Source organism: Panicum virgatum, chromosome 9N (genome assembly GCF_016808335.1).
Source record: "Panicum virgatum strain AP13 chromosome 9N, P.virgatum_v5, whole genome shotgun sequence".
NCBI lineage: Eukaryota > Viridiplantae > Streptophyta > Magnoliopsida > Poales > Poaceae > Panicum > Panicum virgatum.
Window position 1 is genome coordinate 78,765,104 of NC_053153.1, and position 20,270 is coordinate 78,785,373.

The window sequence follows — 20,270 nt, forward strand, 5'->3', positions numbered from 1 at the left end:
CATTAAAAGGTATATTGCAAAAGTTTTTCTAAAATTTTACAAATAAATTCTTTTCACAAATGATGCACAGATGATTCTTCACGTCGCTGACGTTCTTCTAGAAGAGTTAAATACACCAACGGCTCTCGAACTTGTCCTCAGGTGCCACTTAAGTCTAAGAACTCGCAAAATCGAAATATGTCACCCTGAACTTGTTAAATTGTGCCACTTAGGTTCATAACCCTTCAAGGAGCATGAATATATACAAAAAGGCCCTTCTTTTTTTCCCTTTCTCCCACCACGCCCCTTCCCCCATCGGCCACACGTGCGCCCTCCTCGCCCCTTCCGCCATACCACCGGCGAGCCGCCGGCGCGCCCCCTCCGGCGAGCGGCTGGCGTGCACCCCTCCTCCCTCCCCTGCTCGATCCCCTGCGCGGAGCGGCAGCAGGGCCTCGCTCCTTCCTCCTCCTCTCTCCCACGACGACGGCGGCGGCCGGATCCGTCTCTGCTCCGCCGCTCGCTGCCATCCGCCGGCCTCACACGCGGCCAAACCACGCCGGATCCGCGCGGGTGGCGGGAGCATGCAGCAGGAGCGGTGGCCGGCGTGCTGACCTGCGCGCGCGGCGGCGGGCACGAGCGGCCTGCGCGGGAGCGGCAGCCGGGCAACCACGGCTCTGGCAGCCGGTGCGCAAGGGAACCGCCTCCCCTCCTCCTCGCGCCTCTCCGGCGGCGTTCGAGGCGCAGGACCGCGCGGGTCGGAGCAGGCAGCGGAGCGGCGCGCGAGGCCGCGAGTGGGCGGAGCCGGCGGCGCGCGCATAGGCGGAGCAGGTGGCAGCATGGAGGAGTAGGGGTGCAGACGGCGTCAGGTAAAGCGGGCGCGGCGCGCGGCCGGAAGCGAGCAGCGCACGGCGTCAGGCGAGGCGGGCCGGCTGGAGAATGTAGATATAGAAGATGATAAAATTTAAGATTTTTTTTTATATATATTCATGCTCCTTGAAGGGTTATGGACCTAAGCGGCACAACTTAACAAGTTTAGAGTGCCGGATTTCGATTTTGCGAGTTCGTGGATCTAAGTGGCACCTGAGGACAAATTCGAGGGTCGCTGGTATATTTAGATACACAAATGATATGTGTTATGAGTGGTGGAGATTCGATGGATAATTTATTAGAGTATTTCATCACCAAAAAATCATTTTTTAATAATAAAAAAGATAAGTAATTTATTGAAGATGTTTAACTTTTCCAATTTGAATACTAAAAGTGTGGTCGCGGTTGCATTATAGATCGAAAATGAATATAGAGCTTGTTCGGCTAGTAGAATGAATAGTGCTCGGCTGGTAGATTAAATAATATTGTGTGAGAGAAAATAAACCGTAATAAGTCAAATCAAACCAAACCCAGACCAGCCGAACAGCCTATCCATATCCATATCCATTTCCGATCATCGCGGAATATTCATCCCCCGAGACCCCGGCTCGTTCTCTAAATCTGACGCCTTCGTCGCGTGGAGAAGAAACCAGCCAACGTCCGGGATCCCACGCCTCGCCCAGTCGTCCTTGTGGCCACGACAGGCGACAGCCACCCGGAAGAAGAAAGGGAACCACCCACCAGCCACCGCCGGCCAAGCAAAAGGCTCCTCCGGCCGGAACCAAGTCCACCACCTCGCGCAGGAATCCACGACCACCACAGGAAAAAGACGAGAGCGCGCCGACCTCACCTTTACCATAAAATCCCTCGGCTTTTATCCGCGATCGGCGATCCCCCACTGCCGCGCGTGTTCTCTCCACGCCTTCCCCGTCATTACCCATGGCCGATTCCGCCGCGCTGTCCACCGCTTCCTCCTCCCTCCCCCGCTCGCTGGCGTCCAGGAGGCCCCTCTCCTCCCCTCTCCACGCAAGGTCCCGGCTCCTCCGCCGCAGCCGGTCCGGATCGCGGTCGCTCCACCGGCTGCGAGCTCGGGCGGGGAAGGACGATCCGGAGGACCTCTACGGGCCCTACCCCTGGGACCAGCCCCTGGATCTCGCCTCCGGGTTCGGTAAGCTCGCCGGCTACCTCTCGAAGTCTCGATCGCCGCCCAAATGCATAGGCTGCATTGATTTCACCTTGCGCTGGATGTAGTATGTTGTGTTGGTCTGCTGTGTGTTAAAGACTTAAGGCTACTAATTTGTATTGATGCCACGATTACTGTCTTGTATTGCGTGGAGTGGAAAGCTAATAAGATGGCTAGTGGGTTCGTTATTTTACACACTTCTGTTTGCTTCTTGTAAGTGCTTTCTGTATGCACATTTCCAACGCCGTCTAAAGGGCTCAATTTGTGTCCTAGCACTAGCAGACATTCAGTGGGTGCCGGAAGACAGGGTCACACTCTTCACTTCGGATGGGCTGGTCCAAATTGGGGGTTCCCTGGTTCCTCGTCGAGTTAGTTCTTCTGAGGTACTGAATCTTCAAGTTGAAGCACTCACATTAACTAGTATCTCATGTTGAGCTCGTTTAATTTTTACACTACCCTATGTATATAAATCTCTTGACAGTCGGAGAGAAAGCCCAGTGCATCATACTAAGCAGCAATAAATTCATTCTAGGTTTATTTGTATGATATCACAGTGTTCTGTAACAATTGTATATGTGCTTCAGTATTTTTTTAGATGTGACAGATATTAAAGGAATAATGAAACTTTAAAAGATGTATATATTTGCGTATTCAGCATCACACTCAATTTTCGACAGTAGAAGCTAGCTCATCACCATATAGCATTGCAATGTACCTTATTTACAAAAGCTGTAAAGGATGTTGTGGTGACTATTAGCATCCAAGATTCACCTCAAAGATGGAAGAGTAGATTTCAGATAACTACACATCTTGCATAAATTATTGCAGAATTTTATTTATAATCCCTTTCATGAAACTACATATTAATTGCCAATGCCTGCATTGACAGAATCAATAGCAGGTACAAAATTCATTTTGATGTGAATGCTTTCAGCTAGTCCCTAGTCAAATGCATCTCTAGCTGTACCTTATAAACACAAAAGATTTTGCACTTTGTAGCACACAGCAGTACCCCATGGTGCTAGGTTAGAGAATGTCAGACTGATAAACTGTTAGGAACTTTATAAGAGTATTTCTTGTATTCTTGTATCATTAATAAAGTATGGATTTCATAATACTTGCTGTTTGCCAAAGCTGTTAGTTTACTTTGTCCTCGTCAATGTTTCCCATGTTATACAGACTTTAGTTCTCATGTGAATTTTTTTTTTCAGAAGAGGCAACAGAAATTGAAGAGTAAACAAAAGTTGCGCAGGTTTCAGGAGAGCTCCTACATGGATCCAAATCAAAGTCTTTGTCTTGGAGCACTATTTAACATAGCGGCAACAAACGTAGATATTTGTTACTACTTATTTGCTTACCATATTTACACTTCCTTTTAGTAATACCGTTTGATATCTCAGGGTCTGGACATGGGCAGAAGATTATGCATCTTTGGCTTTTGTCGTTCCATTGAAATGCTAAGTGATGTGGTGGAAGATACAGTATTGGAGCATGGTGGTGAGGTATGTTCTGATGTATATTGAACTAAACATGTGCAAAAGTAATCTATCCATTATAAAGGAAAACTTGTCCAGTTTGTTTCCTTGTTTTTTTTAGGAAAAAGAACTAACAGTGCCACACATGGGATGCTGATTGTTGAACCTAGTTTTCTTATGCAAAAAAAGACAGTGCCAAAGGAATGAGGGCAGCACACCAAGCAAATCTAAATTATGCATGGTTACAGAGCAAAGAAAAACAGCATAAAGTTTAGTCAATCAGAATAAAAAGGCTGATAGGATATCTGGATATATATATAAATGTTAAGAGTTGTATGGTTGGCAGCTCACCTTGGTGCATTGATATAACATTGAGTGAGCGCATGTTATTAGTTTGTAATGGGCGTCACTTTTGCAGGTTGTCGCCGCAGAAAAGGCGAGCAATGACGGGCTCCAGGAGAAGCTAACCATGTCTGTCGCGGTACCATTGCTCTGGGGTGTTCCTCCAGCATCAGAGACCCTCCATGTCGCCGTGCGGAGCGGTGGAGGTATCGTGGACAAGATCTATTGGCAGTGGAACTTATTCTAGACGTCCAGAGCCAAAACGTTAACAAAAATTGATTCACGCTGTATATATACTCTCACTCTAATTCGCTGCACGCATTGTGCCAGCAATTGTCCATTGTGCAGAAACTGTAAACTTAATCTCTACTATTATGATTGGTAGGTTGCATAAGAGCCTACCCAGGCTTGGATATTTGGTAGCCTTAGTTAGGCTCCGCTTGTGCAAGTGATCCTGTACAGCTTGCATAGTAGGAAACGCAAATGCGGCTCGTATGTGCAGGCTGCACATCGTCCCGGCTGATCAAGTTTCGGCTCTAGTTTAGCTACAACAGTGCAGCCTAGGGAGCAATGCAGTATCTAAACAAAATCTTATGTGGGTCAACACAAGATATTCAGCCAACCAAATAAACTCACAAAATAGTAAAGGCAGTCTCAGTGGGAGTTTCATGGTCACAGTTAATTGTGCCAGATGAATATCATGGTGATGAAACTCTCCTCACGTCTCATGAGACTTCATCTCTCTCTCAAAGCTATGTCAACAAATTTGATGATATTTATAATACTATAAAATCCTTCACGAAATTTTCATCGAGACCGGCCTAGTCTGGTTTGGATTGGCTATGTTGTCAAGTAACCAATCACATCCAACCTGTACAGATCCGGTCACCGTTGTGCGTATACAAAACTCTGAGATGACATCCCGATTATCATTTTTAATGTGTCCCTGTTTTGATTCCTCGATTGAATTATTTTAGCATTGATCGGTGTGTACGTATTTTAGCAGTGCGCAGAATCAAATCGCATGGTCGTTCACTTCGAGAATGATTCACATGCTATCGTCTCTGACACGTGAAATGTTTTGGTTGTACGAGGTTTGTACGGACCGGGTAGTTGGTCAGCATGCTCATGCTTCACAGCATCAGTGCGCCGTGCGCTGAGAACGACAATAAAAGTTCCCCTCCGGCTCGGCGATTTCGTGGTCGGACGCAGCGAGAGCACGGACCAGCAAAGAGGGGAATGGCGAGCAAGGCGGTGCCGGCCGCGGGCTATGGCGAGGACGGCGTGTACCGTTCGCTGCGCCCGGCGGTGCCTATCCCGTCCGACCCGGGCCTCTCTGTGAACGACCTCATCTTCCGCCGCGCCGACGCGTGCCCCGCGGCGCCCGCGCTGGTCGACGCCGCCACTGGCAGCGCCCTCACATTCGCCGGGCTCCGCTCCGCGGCTCTGACGGCGGCTGCCGCGCTCTCTGCGCGCGGGGGCGTCCGCCCCGGCGACGTCGTCCTCCTCCTCGCGCCCAACTGTGTCCTCTACCCGGTCTGCTTCTTGGCCGTCACCGCGCTAGGCGCCGTTGCCACCACGGCGAACCCGCTGTACACCACCAGAGAGATCGCCACGCAGGTCGCCGGCGCCGGCGCCAAGCTCATCATCACAGTCGCTGTCACACCCTGAAAATTTTAGATTTCAGGATGTAATTAAAAATAAAAATAAATAAATAATTTTCTCATAGTTTTAAAATTTTCTCAACATTTATTTTTCTTTACAGAGAATTTAGTAAAAAAACAAAATAATTGGTTGTCTTCTAAAATAATTGAGGTTGTTTTGTTTGTGTTGCATTCATGCTGAACTGCATTGTTTTATTGGTTGTTGTTCAATTTGAATTTGAATTCTCTGAATTTGAGTTTGAATTGAATTGTTTGAATTAGTTTCAAAAATGCAAAGCTGTTTCTTTTTCCTCTTCTTGTTTTCAGCCCAAAGCTCCATCTCTCTCTTTTTCTTTCCCCGCGGCCCAAACTCCACCGCCGGCCCAACTCCCTCTCCCTGGCCCAACTCGCGCCCCCTCTCCTCTCTGCCACCGACAAGTGGGCCTTACCTGTTGGGGCCGTCGTCTTCCTCCCGTGGGCGACTCGGACTCAAGGAGTCCGGCCGCCGCACGCCCCGCGCCGCTCCTTCCTTCTTGGCCCGCACGCCAAGGCCCGGTCCTGCCCCTATATAAGCACCGCACCGCCCCTGTGAACCCCTCTCCAACCCGCGCCGCAGCCTTCACCGCAAACCCTAGCCGCGGCCGCCATTAGAGTTCGGGAGCTCCGGGCCGCCGTCGTCCCGCTGCTCCGCCGCCTCCACTCAACGCCTGTGTGTCCCCGGAGCTTCACCGCAGGGTGAGGAATGCCGCGCCCCCTTCCTTTTCCCTTTCTTCTGCTCTCCCATGCGCTCTATAACTCGTCGTCGCCGCAGCGCCGCGTCTGCGCCCCGAGCCGACCCTCTAGACGCGTTACCTGTCGCGTGTTACCTCTCCCAGGCCAACCCGAGCTCGAAACGGTGCCCGGACGGCCGATTCCGGCCATCGCCAGCGAGCTCGCCGCCGCCGCAAAAGCCGCCGCTGGACGCACCAGCACCGCCGCCGCCGCCGCTCTGTGCCGTCGCATCGCGTCCCCATCCTCAGATCTAGATCCGACGGTCGAGATTAGATCTAAACCTGAATCAACAGCCTACATACCGGTCAACACTCGATAACTTTGCAAAAGAGCCCCTAAGTTTATAGGAAATCAACCCGCAGTCCCCTCCAGTTCAAAAATAATTACAAAATAGCCCTTGGTTTTATGTTTAGACCCTGTACTTTTCTGAAATAGAACCTGCCGTCCAGGAGATAGAGTTTTGCATGCTAGCCCCTGTAGTTTAGGTTTAATTTCGTTTTAGTCCATGGTTTCTTTAGAGCCAGCCCCTAGAAGTTTAAATCTATCGCAAACAAGTCCTTAGAACTTTATTTTAGCCATATCTTTCACGTTTTAACTCCGTTTTCATCGATTCTCGTGCTCACGTGATCCTTGCAACATGTGCGATAGCTTTATGACCTTGTTATCCTCTGTGAGCACAGTTTTTTGTGTCTTGCAAATCTTTTCCGCTAGCTCTTAACTCTATAGTTAATCGCAACTAGATCGCTGAAGCACCGTTTAGTCTATAGAATCGCCGTTTTAGTTCCGTTTTTTGTGTTTCTTGCGCTTTCGTAACCGTAGCAGCGACCCCTATCCTTTAGTACGCTCTTTTAAAGCTTTTCTTTTGTTTTGGTGTATTGTTCTTAGATGTATCTTCTTGTTTGTTTTGTATGTTTGCCTGATGATTGTTTCGAGTAGAAGGATCATTGTTCGAAGATCGAAGATCAAGTTTTCCAAGTGAGCAAAAGCTGAAGAGCAGTAAGAGTAGCTTTTCGTTGGAGAAAGGCAAGTGACCCTAACCATCTTTCTATCTATACTTAATTACAAGAGTATTATGATTTAATTGGAACATGGAGAACCACCCAAGAAAACCGTACAACCACAATAATATATGACTCTGGTCTTAGCTAAGTAATTAGATGTACTATATGTTGTGTTGGGGTTGATTTGCTTAGTGGTTATGAGTTTGTGTTGTGGAGCGGATGAAGGAAGCTGTGTCTTCTGAGGGACCGCAAAGGCAGGGACCAACATATATATATATATATATATATATATATATATATATATATATATATATATATATATATATATAGGGATTCTTCGGAAAGGCCTCGTAGCGTCCCTATGCAAGCGCACCTCGGAAGTGTGGTATTGTGCCTAGCTAGCACATTGCGTGGTTGGGTTCAAAGTTCTTCGGAACTTTTATGCGAATTGTGGTGAAAGTGTACAACCTCTGCAGAGTTAAAACTAACCGGTTAGCCGTGCTCACGGTCAAGAGAGGCTTGGACCCTCACATGATTAATTTAATTTAAATATGGAATTAAATCATTTTCTGGTTATTTCTGGTGGTCTTGCTGAGTACCAACCATAAGTGTACTCACCCTTACTTACTGCTGCTCAGAAGGAAAAATTACTGAGAAGTATTTTGAAGATGATGCTGAGTTTTAGGCGTGCGCAACCCCCAGTCGATTGCCTGTGAAGTTTGAAGTCTTCGTTTTCAGGATAAACTGTATAACTATGATAATCTTCTATTGTTGTAATTCTTTTTTACGTGATACTATTATTGATTATTCACTTATAATGTCTTTATATATATGAAACTTGATTCTGGCGTACATATAGCTATGCATTCGATTTTATCCTTAAAACCAGGTGTGACAATCGCCCACCTCCCGCCAAGGTTGCGGAGCTCCGCCTCCCAGCCGTCCTCCTCGACGGCGACGCTGGCAGCGTCACCGCCTCCGTGCTTTCTAGCACCAACGTTATCCTCTACAGGGACCTCGTCGACGGGGTGCGGGAGACGAGTACCGCCGCCCGCCGACCAAGCAGAGCGACACGGCAGCGCTGCTGTACTCGTCGGGCACGACGGGGGCGAGCAAGGGCGTCATCCTGACGCACGGCAACTTCATCGCGGCGCACACCATGTTCACGTCGGACCAGGACGCGCGCGGGGAGGGGACCAACGTGTTCCTCTGCTTCCTGCCCATGTTCCACCTCTTCGGGCTCTCCGTCGTCACGCTCGGGCAGCTGCAGCGCGGGAACACCGTCGTCGTGATGCCGCGGTTCGACGTCGACTCCGCGATGGCCGCCGTGCAGCGGCACCGCGTCACGTGCCTCTACTGCGTGCCGCCGGTGATGGTCGCGCTCGCCCGGCACGGGAGCGCCGGGAGGTACGACCTCAGCTCGCTCAAGCTCATCCTCTCCGGCGCCGCGCCGCTCGGCAAGGATGTCATGGAAGCCGTGGCCAAGGACTTCCCGGGCGCCGACGTTGTCCAGGTAAACCGGGCATCAGTCACTGCAGTTTGTATATGGTTGCCCTACATTACATACTCCAATGCCCCTCATCCATCTTGCAGGGATACGGTATGACCGAGACATGTGGGGTCATATCGCTAGAGAGTCCAGAAAGGGGAAAATAAAGCTCGTCAACTTGGATCGTCTGGAACACTTGTCACACAAGTTGAAGCAAAGATCGTTGACGTCGAGACACTGGAACATCTGCCACCGATTCAACTAGGGGAAATTTGTGTCCGGGGACCAAATGTAATGCAAGGTACGGCAAGCACTGCATTCTTGTTCTCTCCCTTTGTTTATTCAAAAGGGGCACTATTGACTTCTATTTGTTGGCCAACTACAACACACAATAGCGAAGCTCAATCAAACAATATGGCTGTAACAACCACCACGCGGACAGTCCGCGAGGTGACGGCGGACAGTCCGCGAGGCGTCGCCCAGATATTTATCTGGATGGGCTTGGGACCCACTCGTCAATCCTCTCTTCTTCCTCTTTCCTTCCAGGGCCGAGCGGAGCTCGAGCTCCCGCGCCATCGTCGCCCCTTGCTTCGATCTCCCTCCTCCGTCCACCAAACCTTGATTCCTCGCATGAGAACATTCCTCGGCACCTCCTCCACCTTCCTAAACCCCTAAACCGGCTTATCCCCGGCCGGAATCTTTCCACCACCGCCGGACACCATTGGGGGTGCTTGAAGCTTGCTCCACCGCCGACCCGCCTCTCCGGTCGTCCTCCACTCGAACCGACCGCGGGAATGGATTCGTGGTGAGTCCCTTATGCTTCACAGCCTTTTTCCCCTTCCATGACGTGTCGCCGGCGCCGGAGCACGGCCTCCGCCGTCGCCGCCGCCCTTGCTGCCGCCTAGGGCGAAGGTCAGAAATTAGTTATCGCGGACGGTCCGCCTGGGAGGCGCGGACGGTCCGCCGGTCAGGTTAGTTTTTGTCCAGAGACGATGTTGCCTCTGGTTGTTTTTGCAAGGTTGACTGCGGACAGTCCGCTATGGGGGAGCGGACGGTCCGCCGTTGAGGCTTGAATTTGTTCCAGAGACGATGTCGTCTCTGGGGGTTCGCAGGGGTGAACTGCGGACGGTCCGCCACTTGGGCGCGGACAGTCCGCCACTTGGGCGCGGACAGTCCGCAGTAGAGTCTAGGAAATTGTCCAGAGACGTTTTCGTCTCTGGTGGGTTTAGTACTTGAACTGCGGACGGTCCGCCAGGGGTGGCCGGACAGTCCGCAGGTAAAGTGGGAAAAAGTTCCAGAGACGTTGTTGCCTCTGCTGGGTTGGTAGGATAGTGCGGCGGACAGTCCGCCACTCGGGCGCGGACAGTCCGCAGGGTAATTCAGTTAAAGTAAACTAGTTACATTCTTGGGCTGCACTCATTTAATTCATATGCATACGTGTAGCATCCGCATCTGAGGGAGCCGTCTTTGAGGCGATCGCGGCACCACAAGAGCAAACGACGCAAGCCCAAGAGGAGAGGTGTGAGCACCCGGCCCAAGGCCCGTCTGGCCCCAGTGTTGAGCAGCAGGCGCAAGGCAAGCCCCGGTGCACATCCTAGTATTTTAAATTAAGACACCTATGTATGTTTCTACTACTTGTGCATTAAGTTCAAGAATTGTTTGGTACCCTAGTTGCATGATTCATAGGATTCCCGGAATTATACTAGCATGTATAGGACGATAGTTGTGCTAAGCTTAATGTTACCGGTAGAAGACGAGTGGTCTCCTGCACTCGCGAGATGTAGGATGTTAGGAGTCGAGTAATTTCCGGTTACTCGCGAGATACATTATTATCTTTATATAATTCAGTATGTGAGATTGGTTTCGAAACGAACATGGAAATGTGAGACCGGGCGGGGATGATGGATAGGTATGGCAGCAGGACAGGGTTCCTGGGTGTCTTAGCCCCGTCTGTGTCGATTAAGAACCGGTGGATGTGGCAGTGCTGATCGGGGATTGAACTGTACTAACCGCATGCCGGGAGTAGGAGGTAGTCGAAACCGGTAAGCCGAGTACTGCCTTGCTTCGAAAGTACAGGAACCCGCACCCAACTCCTGGGGCGAGTCGAGTAGTCGCGGACAATTGGGATGCATGTGTTTACTTTTGGTGGTCTCACGTTGAGCTCGGCTGACCATATGTCGTTGGGCTGGTTCCTGTAGTTCGAGGCGGGGAGGGGAATGGTTGGTATGTATAGTCCGACGGGGCAAATACGTGCCGTGTTGGTTAGGTCCACCTTGCAAGGTTAAATCGGATCGATTCGCCGTGTCTCGCGGTTATGAGGGCCTTGGTCTCTTTGTCACACCGTAGCAAAAATGTAGAATATGAGTTAGGTATGTTTATATAAAATATTGAGCTCACCAAATTTATTTTGCTTGCATCACCATGTTTGCTATAGTAGGTCTTTGCGAATATGAGATGAGAGTTAATTTATATAGAATCTGAAGCTAAAATAATGAAAGTAAGGAATTACTTTAGTTGCTTTTTCCGCAAAATAACCACCAGCCAAAAGCCTTGCATGTCTAGCTATGTGGGCTAAGTTATACCCACTGGTCGGGTAAGCCTTGCTGAGTATTAGAATACTCAGGGTTTGTTGCCAACATTATTTCAGGGCACGCAGACGTAGACTTCTGTCCCTGCTGCGCCAAGTTCATCCGCCGGGATGCAGAGGGATGGGTGGTCGTGGAGCCGGACGTTTAGTTAGGGATCCCTCTGGGGCTCACTTTTGGTAGCTGTAGGCCCCGTTTCTCTAGGCGAACTAGGATTTCAGTTTTGTAAAGTTTGGGAATTATGTATTTATTCAAACTCGGTTTGTAAAACTTAAGGTCAAGTTCTATGTATATTTGTTGTATATTTCAATTATGTGTCGTGCTTGTACCATCTGCGCCCACCTTCGCGTGGGACTATCGGTGATGTTTCGATCGGGACGTGGGTTGCGAAAGGATCGCCAAATTAAGCCGTTAAGCTAATGAGCCCGATGTGTTCAAGTGACGGCCATTACGCTTAATTAGAGTTTTAATTTGGCGGTTCCGTCACAATGGCAATATGAGAAAAAATGCTACTTTTTAGCATCCCTTTATTTATGTATGATACAATATACCAAGCTAAGCATTAGTGCATATACAGTATATATGTGTGTGTATGGACATCATCCTAAAGGGATAATAGGGGCGTAGCTTCTCTCCATTTATCTGGCTGTGCATTGCTTTCAGGTTATCTCAAAAACGAGGAAGCCACTGAATTTACAATCAAGCAAGGGTGGTTTCATACGGGTGATCTTGGATACTTTGATGAAGGAGGTCAGCTCTTTGTTGTCGATAGAATCAAAGAGCTGATTAAGTACAAAGGATTCCAGGTAAAAGTATCATTTTGCCCTTCGAAAAAGAAAGTAACTAGACACTGCTTAGGCAAAGAAGATTTTACTTTATATATGCCAGATTGCCTGTCTCAGTTAGCCCCCTGCTCTGTATGCTTGTTTTACCTGTCTCAGTTAGCCCCCTGCTCTGTATGCTTGTTTTACTTTCGCAAAGTCTAGCATACGGATTTGGATCAGTTATTTGCTTCCACTTGTCATGATTTGTAACATTATTCAGGAGTAGATATGACTTTGCCTATTTCAATGGGTATATTTTGATTTTCAATCTGTTCTGATTACGCATTTGCAGAAATTAATACTCCCTCTTCCATGCAAATTTGGATTGTTTGCATCCAAACTGTAGATATTTGATCCTTTTCAAAAAGAAAAAAACCATACGCATGAGAGTTTCAACTATTTGGCCATAGAATATCTATCTGATGGGAATATTGTGCTTACAGATCGCACCGGCTGAGCTTGAAGGGCTTCTTCTGTCTCATCCAGAAATTCATGATGCTGTCGTTATCCCGTAGGCTCAGCCACCTGAATTTCAGGATTTCTTAGCTGCTTATAGTTTGTCGAAACTTGTTGACTTTTATCACTTAACGGGGAATTTAACTTGTTTGTAAGGTTCCCTGACACTGAAGCTGGGGAAGTTCCTGTTGCCTATGTTGTGCGATCACCAAAGAAAAAAAGTTCCTTGAGTCAAGCTGATGTCCAGAATTTTATAGAAAAGCAGGTGATGCTGGCTAGGAACCTCGTTCATGACTTGATTTAACTCTTTATTATCGTAATTTTGTGGGCATAATACTTACTATTTTTTAGATTCTTTTACAGCTACTCCATATGATTTCCTATGAATTTTCAGTAGTCATTGTCACGCCATTTTCACCTTAGACACTTCCCCAAGAGATTTTTTACAACTACTACATAGTATGATTTTCTATGAAAATGGACTAGTTCAGTTGTACACCAGTACACATGGTTGTAGCTATTTTTCTTTTAACGAACGTGTAGTTGTAGTTATTTTTCTTTAATACGATTGTTACTGGCACGGAAATACACATCGTAGTTTTGTTGATAAAGAATTGTATTGCAGGTTGCGTACTACAAAAGATTGAGGAGGGTTACCTTTGTGGACAGTGTGCCAAAATCTCCCTCAGGAAAGATTCTGAGAAGAGAGCTGATCCGCCAACAAGTGAGCCCCTGCTCGGGCTTGCACCGATGGAAATAATCGCATCCTGCACTCGGATGGGAATGGGATGACCACAAGGGTGCTTGGTCTCTTGTCACTCTCAAAACTTACTACTTAACTGCCAAGTGGGACGCACTCTTCCTCATCACTTGTTGTATTAATAGAGTGATATGTAAAGAAAGGAGTAATAAAATAAAATAAAAGCTATGGCAAATGAGTCCTGATCCAGTCACCAATCAGCATCTAGAATCAAGAGCACTGCATCGGCAGATCCGGTAGAAAGAGTCAGCAATGGGCTGGGGCAGGAGCAGGACATGGTTATCCTCACGGAACTCCTGCATTGGCCTGGCCGATTGCGTGGTCCGTCCGTCAGCACGGCATGAAGGCGACGCGACGCCGGAGCCCAAGTACCCAACCGCGGTCAAACGCCTCCCTCGCCCGCCGGCGACGTGGTGTGGGCTCGCCGCCGCCGCCATGCGGGCCGGCTCGCGCGCCATGGTGGCGCGTGGCAGCGCGTGCGCCGCAGCTCGCCGGTGCCGGCGTGGGACCAGCGCCAGATGTGGCGGGCCCCGAGGACGCATCCAAACAGACCCATGTGAGCCTGGAGGTTCTTCTCTTCTGACTTCCGTGAACAGATGGTGCCCACCACGCTGCTAGAGATGAGAAAACGATACAAAGATGTTCAGGACTTCAAGCGCATTGCGAAGTCACATAAAGGAAGAAAAACGAAATACTTTTTCATTGTTTGAAAGATTAGCAGGAGCAGTGCTCATTCACAAAAAAAAAAACCGGAATACTAGCAGGGGAAGTCTGAAGTCTCCATTTGGTGATGCTGCGTGCTTACGCAAGGGCAAAGACATAAGAACAAAACTATGGGTGCTCAAAGTCAAAGCCCGCGCGGCTTGATCTCGTCTCGGTTGCCTCAACCGTTTTTTACTGCTCCCTCATCAATTCTAAAAGAACGTAATTCTCGCTTACCGAGAAGTTAAATATTTTTAGCTTTAACTAAATTTATAAAAAAAACTACTAGCATTTATATCTAAAAATTTCTAACATTTGTACCTCCATATAAATTTAGTATGAAAATATATTATAGAAACAATACTCCATGCTAAAGATGCCGAGAGAAAACTTTAATTTTAAACTGCATTTTCAGCCTATAAATGAATTGAGGAAAGGAAACAACCTGGTTGGATCGTCCTTCTGTTATCTCTTAACCCCTTAGCTCCACTACTCAACTTAGAATTTCATTCAATACAACGTGATTGTTGGACATAGATCTAGTTTTCCAAATTCAAATGAAAATAAGTGATATTTCGATAGAGACAATTTCATGCGTTCCGTTCAGAAAAAAAGAGAGACAATTTTATGTGTCACCGGGTCTCCTGCTCTATCATTGTGTAACTCTTACAAATATCCTTGGCTCATCGGAAGTGCAAGGCGAGACAAAGCGGGGGGCACTCCACGCCGCTCTGCGCTCTCTCTCGTCAGCAATTTTTTACACGAACAACTCGGGCGCAAGCCGCGCAACACAACAACGCGACCGAGCAAGAGACAATGGCCGGCACGGCGGCGCCGGCCGCGGGCTACGGCGCGGACGGCGTGTACCGCTCCCTGCGCCCGGCCGTGCGCATCGAGTCCGACCCGGGCCTCTCCCTCACCGACCTCCTCTTCCGCCGCGCCGACGCGTGCCCCTCCGCGCTCGCGCTGGCCGACGCCGCCAGCGGCCAAGCCCTCACCTTCTCCGCCCTCCGCTCCGCCGTCCTCACCACGGCCGTCGCTCTCGCCTCGCGCGCGGGCGTCCGACCGGGCGACGTCGTCCTCCTTCTCGCCCCCAACTGCGTCCTTTACCCCGTCTGCTTCTTCGCCGTCACCGCCCTCGGCGCCGTCGCCACCACGGCCAACCCCCTCTATACCCCAAGGGAAATCGCCAAGCAGGTCACCGACTCCCGCGCCAAGCTCGCCATCACAGTGTCTGAGCTGCTCCCCAAAATCGCGGAGCTCCGCCTCCCAACCATACTGCTCGACGGCGATGCAGCCAGCGCCACCGCTTCCATGCCTCCCGGCGCCAGCGTCACGCTCTACTCTGACCTCATTGCTGGGGCGCAGGAGACGGAGTACCGCCGCCCGCCAATAAAGCAGAGCGACACGGCCGCGCTGTTGTACTCGTCGGGCACGACGGGGGCGAGCAAGGGCGTCATCCTGACGCACCGCAACTTCATCTCGGCGGCGCCCATGATCACAGCGGATCAAGACACGCACGGAGAGGGGCCCAACGTCTTCCTCTGCTTCCTGCCCATGTTCCACATCTTCGGCTTCTCCGTCCTCACGTTCGCGCAGATGCAGCGCGGCAACGCCGTCGTCGCGATGTCCTTGCCGCGGTTCGACATGGACTTTGTGATGGCCGCCGTGCAGCGGTACCGTGTCACGCACATCTTCTGCGTGCCGCCAGTCATGATCGCGCTCGCCAAGATTGAGAGGACCGGGAAATACGACCTCAGCTCGCTCAGGTTCATCGGCTCCGGCGCGGCGCCGCTCGGCAAGGACGTGATGGAGGTCGTGGCCAGAAACTTTCCGGATGCCATCATCGCCCAGGTAATTGACCGTCAACTACCTCGCAGTTGTTCAATTTGATCTTAATGTGCTGATAAATTGTAGATTTGTAGTACTGTGTTTTGTATAAACGATGAGGATTCTGGGCTCTTTCTGGGTTTGAAAGGACCACCATCTTTTCAGCCTTTTCCAGCAGTTGATTCTGTTGTCTTTAGCTTAAAAGTTGGATTAGACGACAAATTTCGAATCTTTGTACTTTGATACTGCTGCACCAAGGACCTAATAGTGATGGTGGAAATACCAAATGAAAGGCCCTTGGACCTGATTTTGCAGTTTGTAACGGTGAGAGTGACTCTCCCTCGTTTTCCGACTATAGGGAAAGTAACATTCTGATGCTACATACTATTACTTGGATATTCAAACGTTTTGCCCTTGGCATATAACTTAATTAAGGCACACGATGGACAGTTCTGGTTGTGCATATAACTTGGAGGGTCATCGTATTCCAATATTGCTGTGCAGCTCCAAACTTCACAATACATGGAAGCACAATACTCAATTGCTTCTTGTGTTGCTTGTCATCTGATTAATGTTGCAGTCATATAGGTTATCAGTGATATGTTCTGTATTCTATTTATTCTATTCTATGGGTCATTTTGATATATTAAATAGGGTGATTTATCAGATGGCAAACGTGCAATCCACATGCTCAAAATAAAATAGCATCAATGAACTGAACAATATGTCCACCTGAAAACATTGGATGCCTGGTCTGCAGGAATGGATTTGTATATTTTAGGGACATACAGCAGGGGGGAATCCCTGCTGTGATAAATAAATTCTAAAAGTGTTGGTGGTTTGTCTTGAAATCACAACAAAATTTTGACAGGTGATGAGCTGTGGTCATTTTCATAACATAGATGCGGTACTCCTACTCCTACTGAGCCGAGGTCATTTTCATAACATAGATGCGGTACTCCTCCGATTGACATTTTAGACAGCCGAATTGACCTATCATTAGTTGTACTTTGCTGTCAAAAATGTCTTACTAATAACGTAGTAACTGGATGAAGTAACTATCTTAAAGATTCTTATGGGAACATGCAGCATTGTGAATGCATTCCGATTATACATGTAGTCACTATGTTGCTGAAACTGTTGAAAATGTGCATTCTTTTTGGCATTCCTTTCATCCATGTGTCATGTCAGCTGTAAACTGAACGACTTTCGCATGCCTAAGTTTCATGGTGTCTGGCGCTCCTCTTGCAGGGCTATGGAATGACTGAAACTTGTGGGATCATATCTTTAGAGTGGCCAGAAAAAGGACAAGCTCGTCAATTTGGGTCAGCTGGATCACTTGTCTCAGGAGTTGAAGCAAAGATTGTAGATATAGAAACATTGAAATGTCTGCCACCAAATGAACTGGGAGAAATTTGTGTTCGAGGACCGAACATAATGCAAGGTAAAATTTTGATCATTGACTTTATATATTGTATTACATTCTTTCTCCATATCGTCAACTATTAAAAGTTTCCAAGCTCAGTCAAAAAAATATTATACTGGGCTGTGGGCTGTAGTAATTGGTAGCATTGTTTTTAGGTTGCTCACTTACAATAGGTCCAAAAGTTCTCCATAGTATTCTGTCCTGGAGGAATATTGTGGCCAAAACATTTTCCTAATTATTGAGTGTATTATTTTTAGGTTATTTCAACAATGTGCAAGCTACTGAATTTACAATCAAGCAAGGGTGGATGCATACTGGTGATATTGGGTACTTTGATGAAGGAGGTCAGCTTTTTGTAGTTGACAGACTTAAAGAGCTTATTAAGTACAAAGGTTTCCAGGTAGAGAATCCTAATTTTTTTCAAAAATACATTTTATTTATTTTTTGCGAGCTTTTTCTTATAAACATGTGGGTTGGAAATTAGTAACTGGACCATGCTTACTCGAAGCAGATTGCCTCATTTGGGGCCTTTCGGCTGCTAATGTTTGCAATTCTACTAGGCATTTGGATTCAGACAATTATTATTCAGATTTAAGACATCATACATTTAAACTTTTACAATCACTTTTCTGATATAACTAGAAAAGGCCCCTATTTAATCTATCATAATAGGAACCCTCTTTGTGCACTTGTATTGCCGTCTTTTCAAGCATATCATGTAGTTCCCTTTTAGTTGCATTTGATGTTTTTCTTTACTTTACTGGCAGATTGCACCTGCTGAGCTTGAAGGATTACTTCTATCTCATCCTGAAATTCTGGATGCTGTTGTTATTCCGTAAGTGGAGCCACTTAGTTCTGCTGCTTTGTAGCTGCTCATGGACATGCCTTTTCCAATATGTTGTTTTGTTATATCTTAATGGTTTGCTCTACTTGTTTCCAAGGTTTCCTGATGCCGAAGCTGGGGAAGTTCCTATTGCCTATGTAGTACGGTCCCCTGTTAGTTCTTTGACTGAAGTTGATGTCCAGAAATTCATCGAGAAGCAGGTGAGCCCTTGTAGGAACGTCGGCTTAATCATGACCATCGTTACTTTATCCCTTTCAGTTCCTGTCTTACAAGCATGGAATATTTGAAACTCCTGGGAGAATTAAAGGGTATCTGTATTTTATCGGCGACTGATACAAGCCTGCTAATACATTAGTGGTTTTGTTGATGAACTGTGTTCTAGGTCGCATACTACAAAAGATTGAGGAGGGTTACCTTTGTGGACAGCGTACCAAAATCTGCTTCAGGAAAGATTTTGAGAAGGGAGCTCATCGCTAAAGTCAGATCGTCAAAGCTATAGCAAAACCACTTCGAATCTGTGTCAGAAGACTGCTTTGCCTCTTAGCTATACTAGATTCGAAACTTGTGGAATGATTGTATTGAGTGGACCTTATGAAACATGACATTTACTAGGCAGCGTCATGGGGTTCGCGGGTCGCGGCATAAGAGCCAGCGAGCGAGCCGTTGCTTTGTAAAACTCTCTTTTTTTTTCCCCTACTTCATTGAAAGACACGGCTCTTAAAAAACTTTTTGTCTCCAGTCTCGCCGCCGTCGGTCATCACTCCGAAGTCCGAACACGCCGCGGCCGCCTGGCACTTCGTCGGATCCGCTTTCCTTGTCCGGCACCTCGACCTCCCGCCTCCCTTGCTGCCGATTTCTTTAAACCATGGTCTCAAGCTCTAGGTTTGGTCTTAAGATTTTTTATCTGGCTTCTTAGGCTATTTCCAACTATTCCCCCCATCCAACACCCACAAATGTACTATTTACTATATTTTACTACCTCCCTCCAAAAAATTTCTCCCTCTATAACTCCTTCTCTCCAACCATTCCCCCATATCTATTCCCTCTATATACTATCACTCATTAACTAACTATTTATTTATCGTTTTTGGATTTAAAAAAATCATATAGTATTTGTACTGTCATAATACGCATTATCATCATGTTACGGGACTCAAACAAGATTAATATCATGAAGAAATGATGTGATTAGAATATAGGGAGAATTGAAACTCACCCTATATATGAGGGGAGTTTCAGCTCCCCCCATATATAGGGGAGCTTTGGGGTAACCGCTGGAGGGAATTTCCCCCAAAAGCTCCTCCTACATAGGGTGGGGGGCGGTTTGCAGGGCTCCGTTGGAGCAAGCCTTAGATGACAGATTTGGGGGTCCTAAATTTTGAGGTAAAATCTGTTTTTCAACCCTAAATTATCACAGTCGTCCGATTTTCAACCCCAAACTTTAAAACCAAACATCCTCCACCAGAAAACTATTACCCCCGCCGCCGAAACCAGCCCGGCTTTGGACTGACGTGGCGCTGATGTGGCAACAAAAGGCGGTTTCAACAGACACGTGGCAGTGGGCCCACATACCAGAGCCGCGCACCTGCTCCGCTCCACCTGCCGCGCTGGAGTGCTGCCCGCTCCGCCGCGCCGACGAGCAGGGGCTCGAGCCGCCGCCTGCCGCGCCGTAGCGCCGCCCGCGCCACTCCACCAGCCACACCCGTGCCCGCAACGCGCCGCTTCGCACCGCCGCCGCGCCGCGCTGCCGCCCGCCCCTGCCGCTGCCTCGCCGCTGCCGCTTGCGCCTGCCCGCCGGCTTGCCACCGCCGCGTCCTCCCCTGCGCTCCCGCTGGCCCTCCTCGCGCTCCTCGCCTACCTCTCTCCTCGCGCCCGCGGCCCCGTCCCCGCCGTCGCCGACCTCTCCGCCTCCTCCTTGCCCATCTCCGCGCAGGTGGCCGCCATCGCGCCGGAGATTGACGCCACCCGCCTCGTCCCGCACCGCGTGGCGGCGGCGGAAGTCGCCCTGCCCCCGGAGCCGCTCCCGCTTTCCCCTGACGAACACCTCGTACCGCAGGCTGGCCTCGCCCTCGGCACCGCGGTGGCCCGGCGCT

The 20,270-nt window shown here is 48.6% G+C and overlaps 2 protein-coding genes and 1 pseudogene across 5 annotated transcripts; all 3 read left to right on the forward strand.

The window, feature by feature from the left end:
* Nucleotides 1-1,529: 1,529 nt before the first annotated feature.
* On the forward strand, nucleotides 1,530-4,240 carry LOC120691302. 4 transcript variants are annotated; one of them, XM_039974348.1, is made up of 5 exons: nucleotides 1,530-2,014; nucleotides 2,303-2,412; nucleotides 3,244-3,357; nucleotides 3,430-3,531; nucleotides 3,923-4,240. In XM_039974348.1, the coding sequence occupies exons 1-5, from the start codon at nucleotides 1,786-1,788 to the stop codon at nucleotides 4,091-4,093; spliced, it is 726 nt and encodes a 241-aa protein (XP_039830282.1). In that variant the 5' UTR covers nucleotides 1,530-1,785; the 3' UTR covers nucleotides 4,094-4,240. The 4 variants fall into 4 exon arrangements, with proteins under 4 accessions (XP_039830282.1, XP_039830284.1, XP_039830280.1 ...); XM_039974350.1 differs by having other exon boundaries at nucleotides 1,535-2,014; nucleotides 2,312-2,412; XM_039974346.1 differs by having other exon boundaries at nucleotides 1,538-2,014; nucleotides 3,241-3,357.
* Nucleotides 4,241-4,405: 165 nt separating this feature from the next.
* On the forward strand, nucleotides 4,406-13,550 carry LOC120689389 (annotated as a pseudogene).
* Nucleotides 13,551-14,781: 1,231 nt separating this feature from the next.
* On the forward strand, nucleotides 14,782-18,913 carry LOC120691323 (4-coumarate--CoA ligase-like 1). The gene is made up of 6 exons (XM_039974365.1): nucleotides 14,782-15,931; nucleotides 17,159-17,351; nucleotides 17,591-17,733; nucleotides 18,101-18,168; nucleotides 18,275-18,377; nucleotides 18,560-18,913. The coding sequence occupies exons 1-6, from the start codon at nucleotides 14,894-14,896 to the stop codon at nucleotides 18,674-18,676; spliced, it is 1,662 nt and encodes a 553-aa protein (XP_039830299.1). The 5' UTR covers nucleotides 14,782-14,893; the 3' UTR covers nucleotides 18,677-18,913.
* The last annotated feature ends 1,357 nt before the right edge of the window (nucleotides 18,914-20,270 follow it).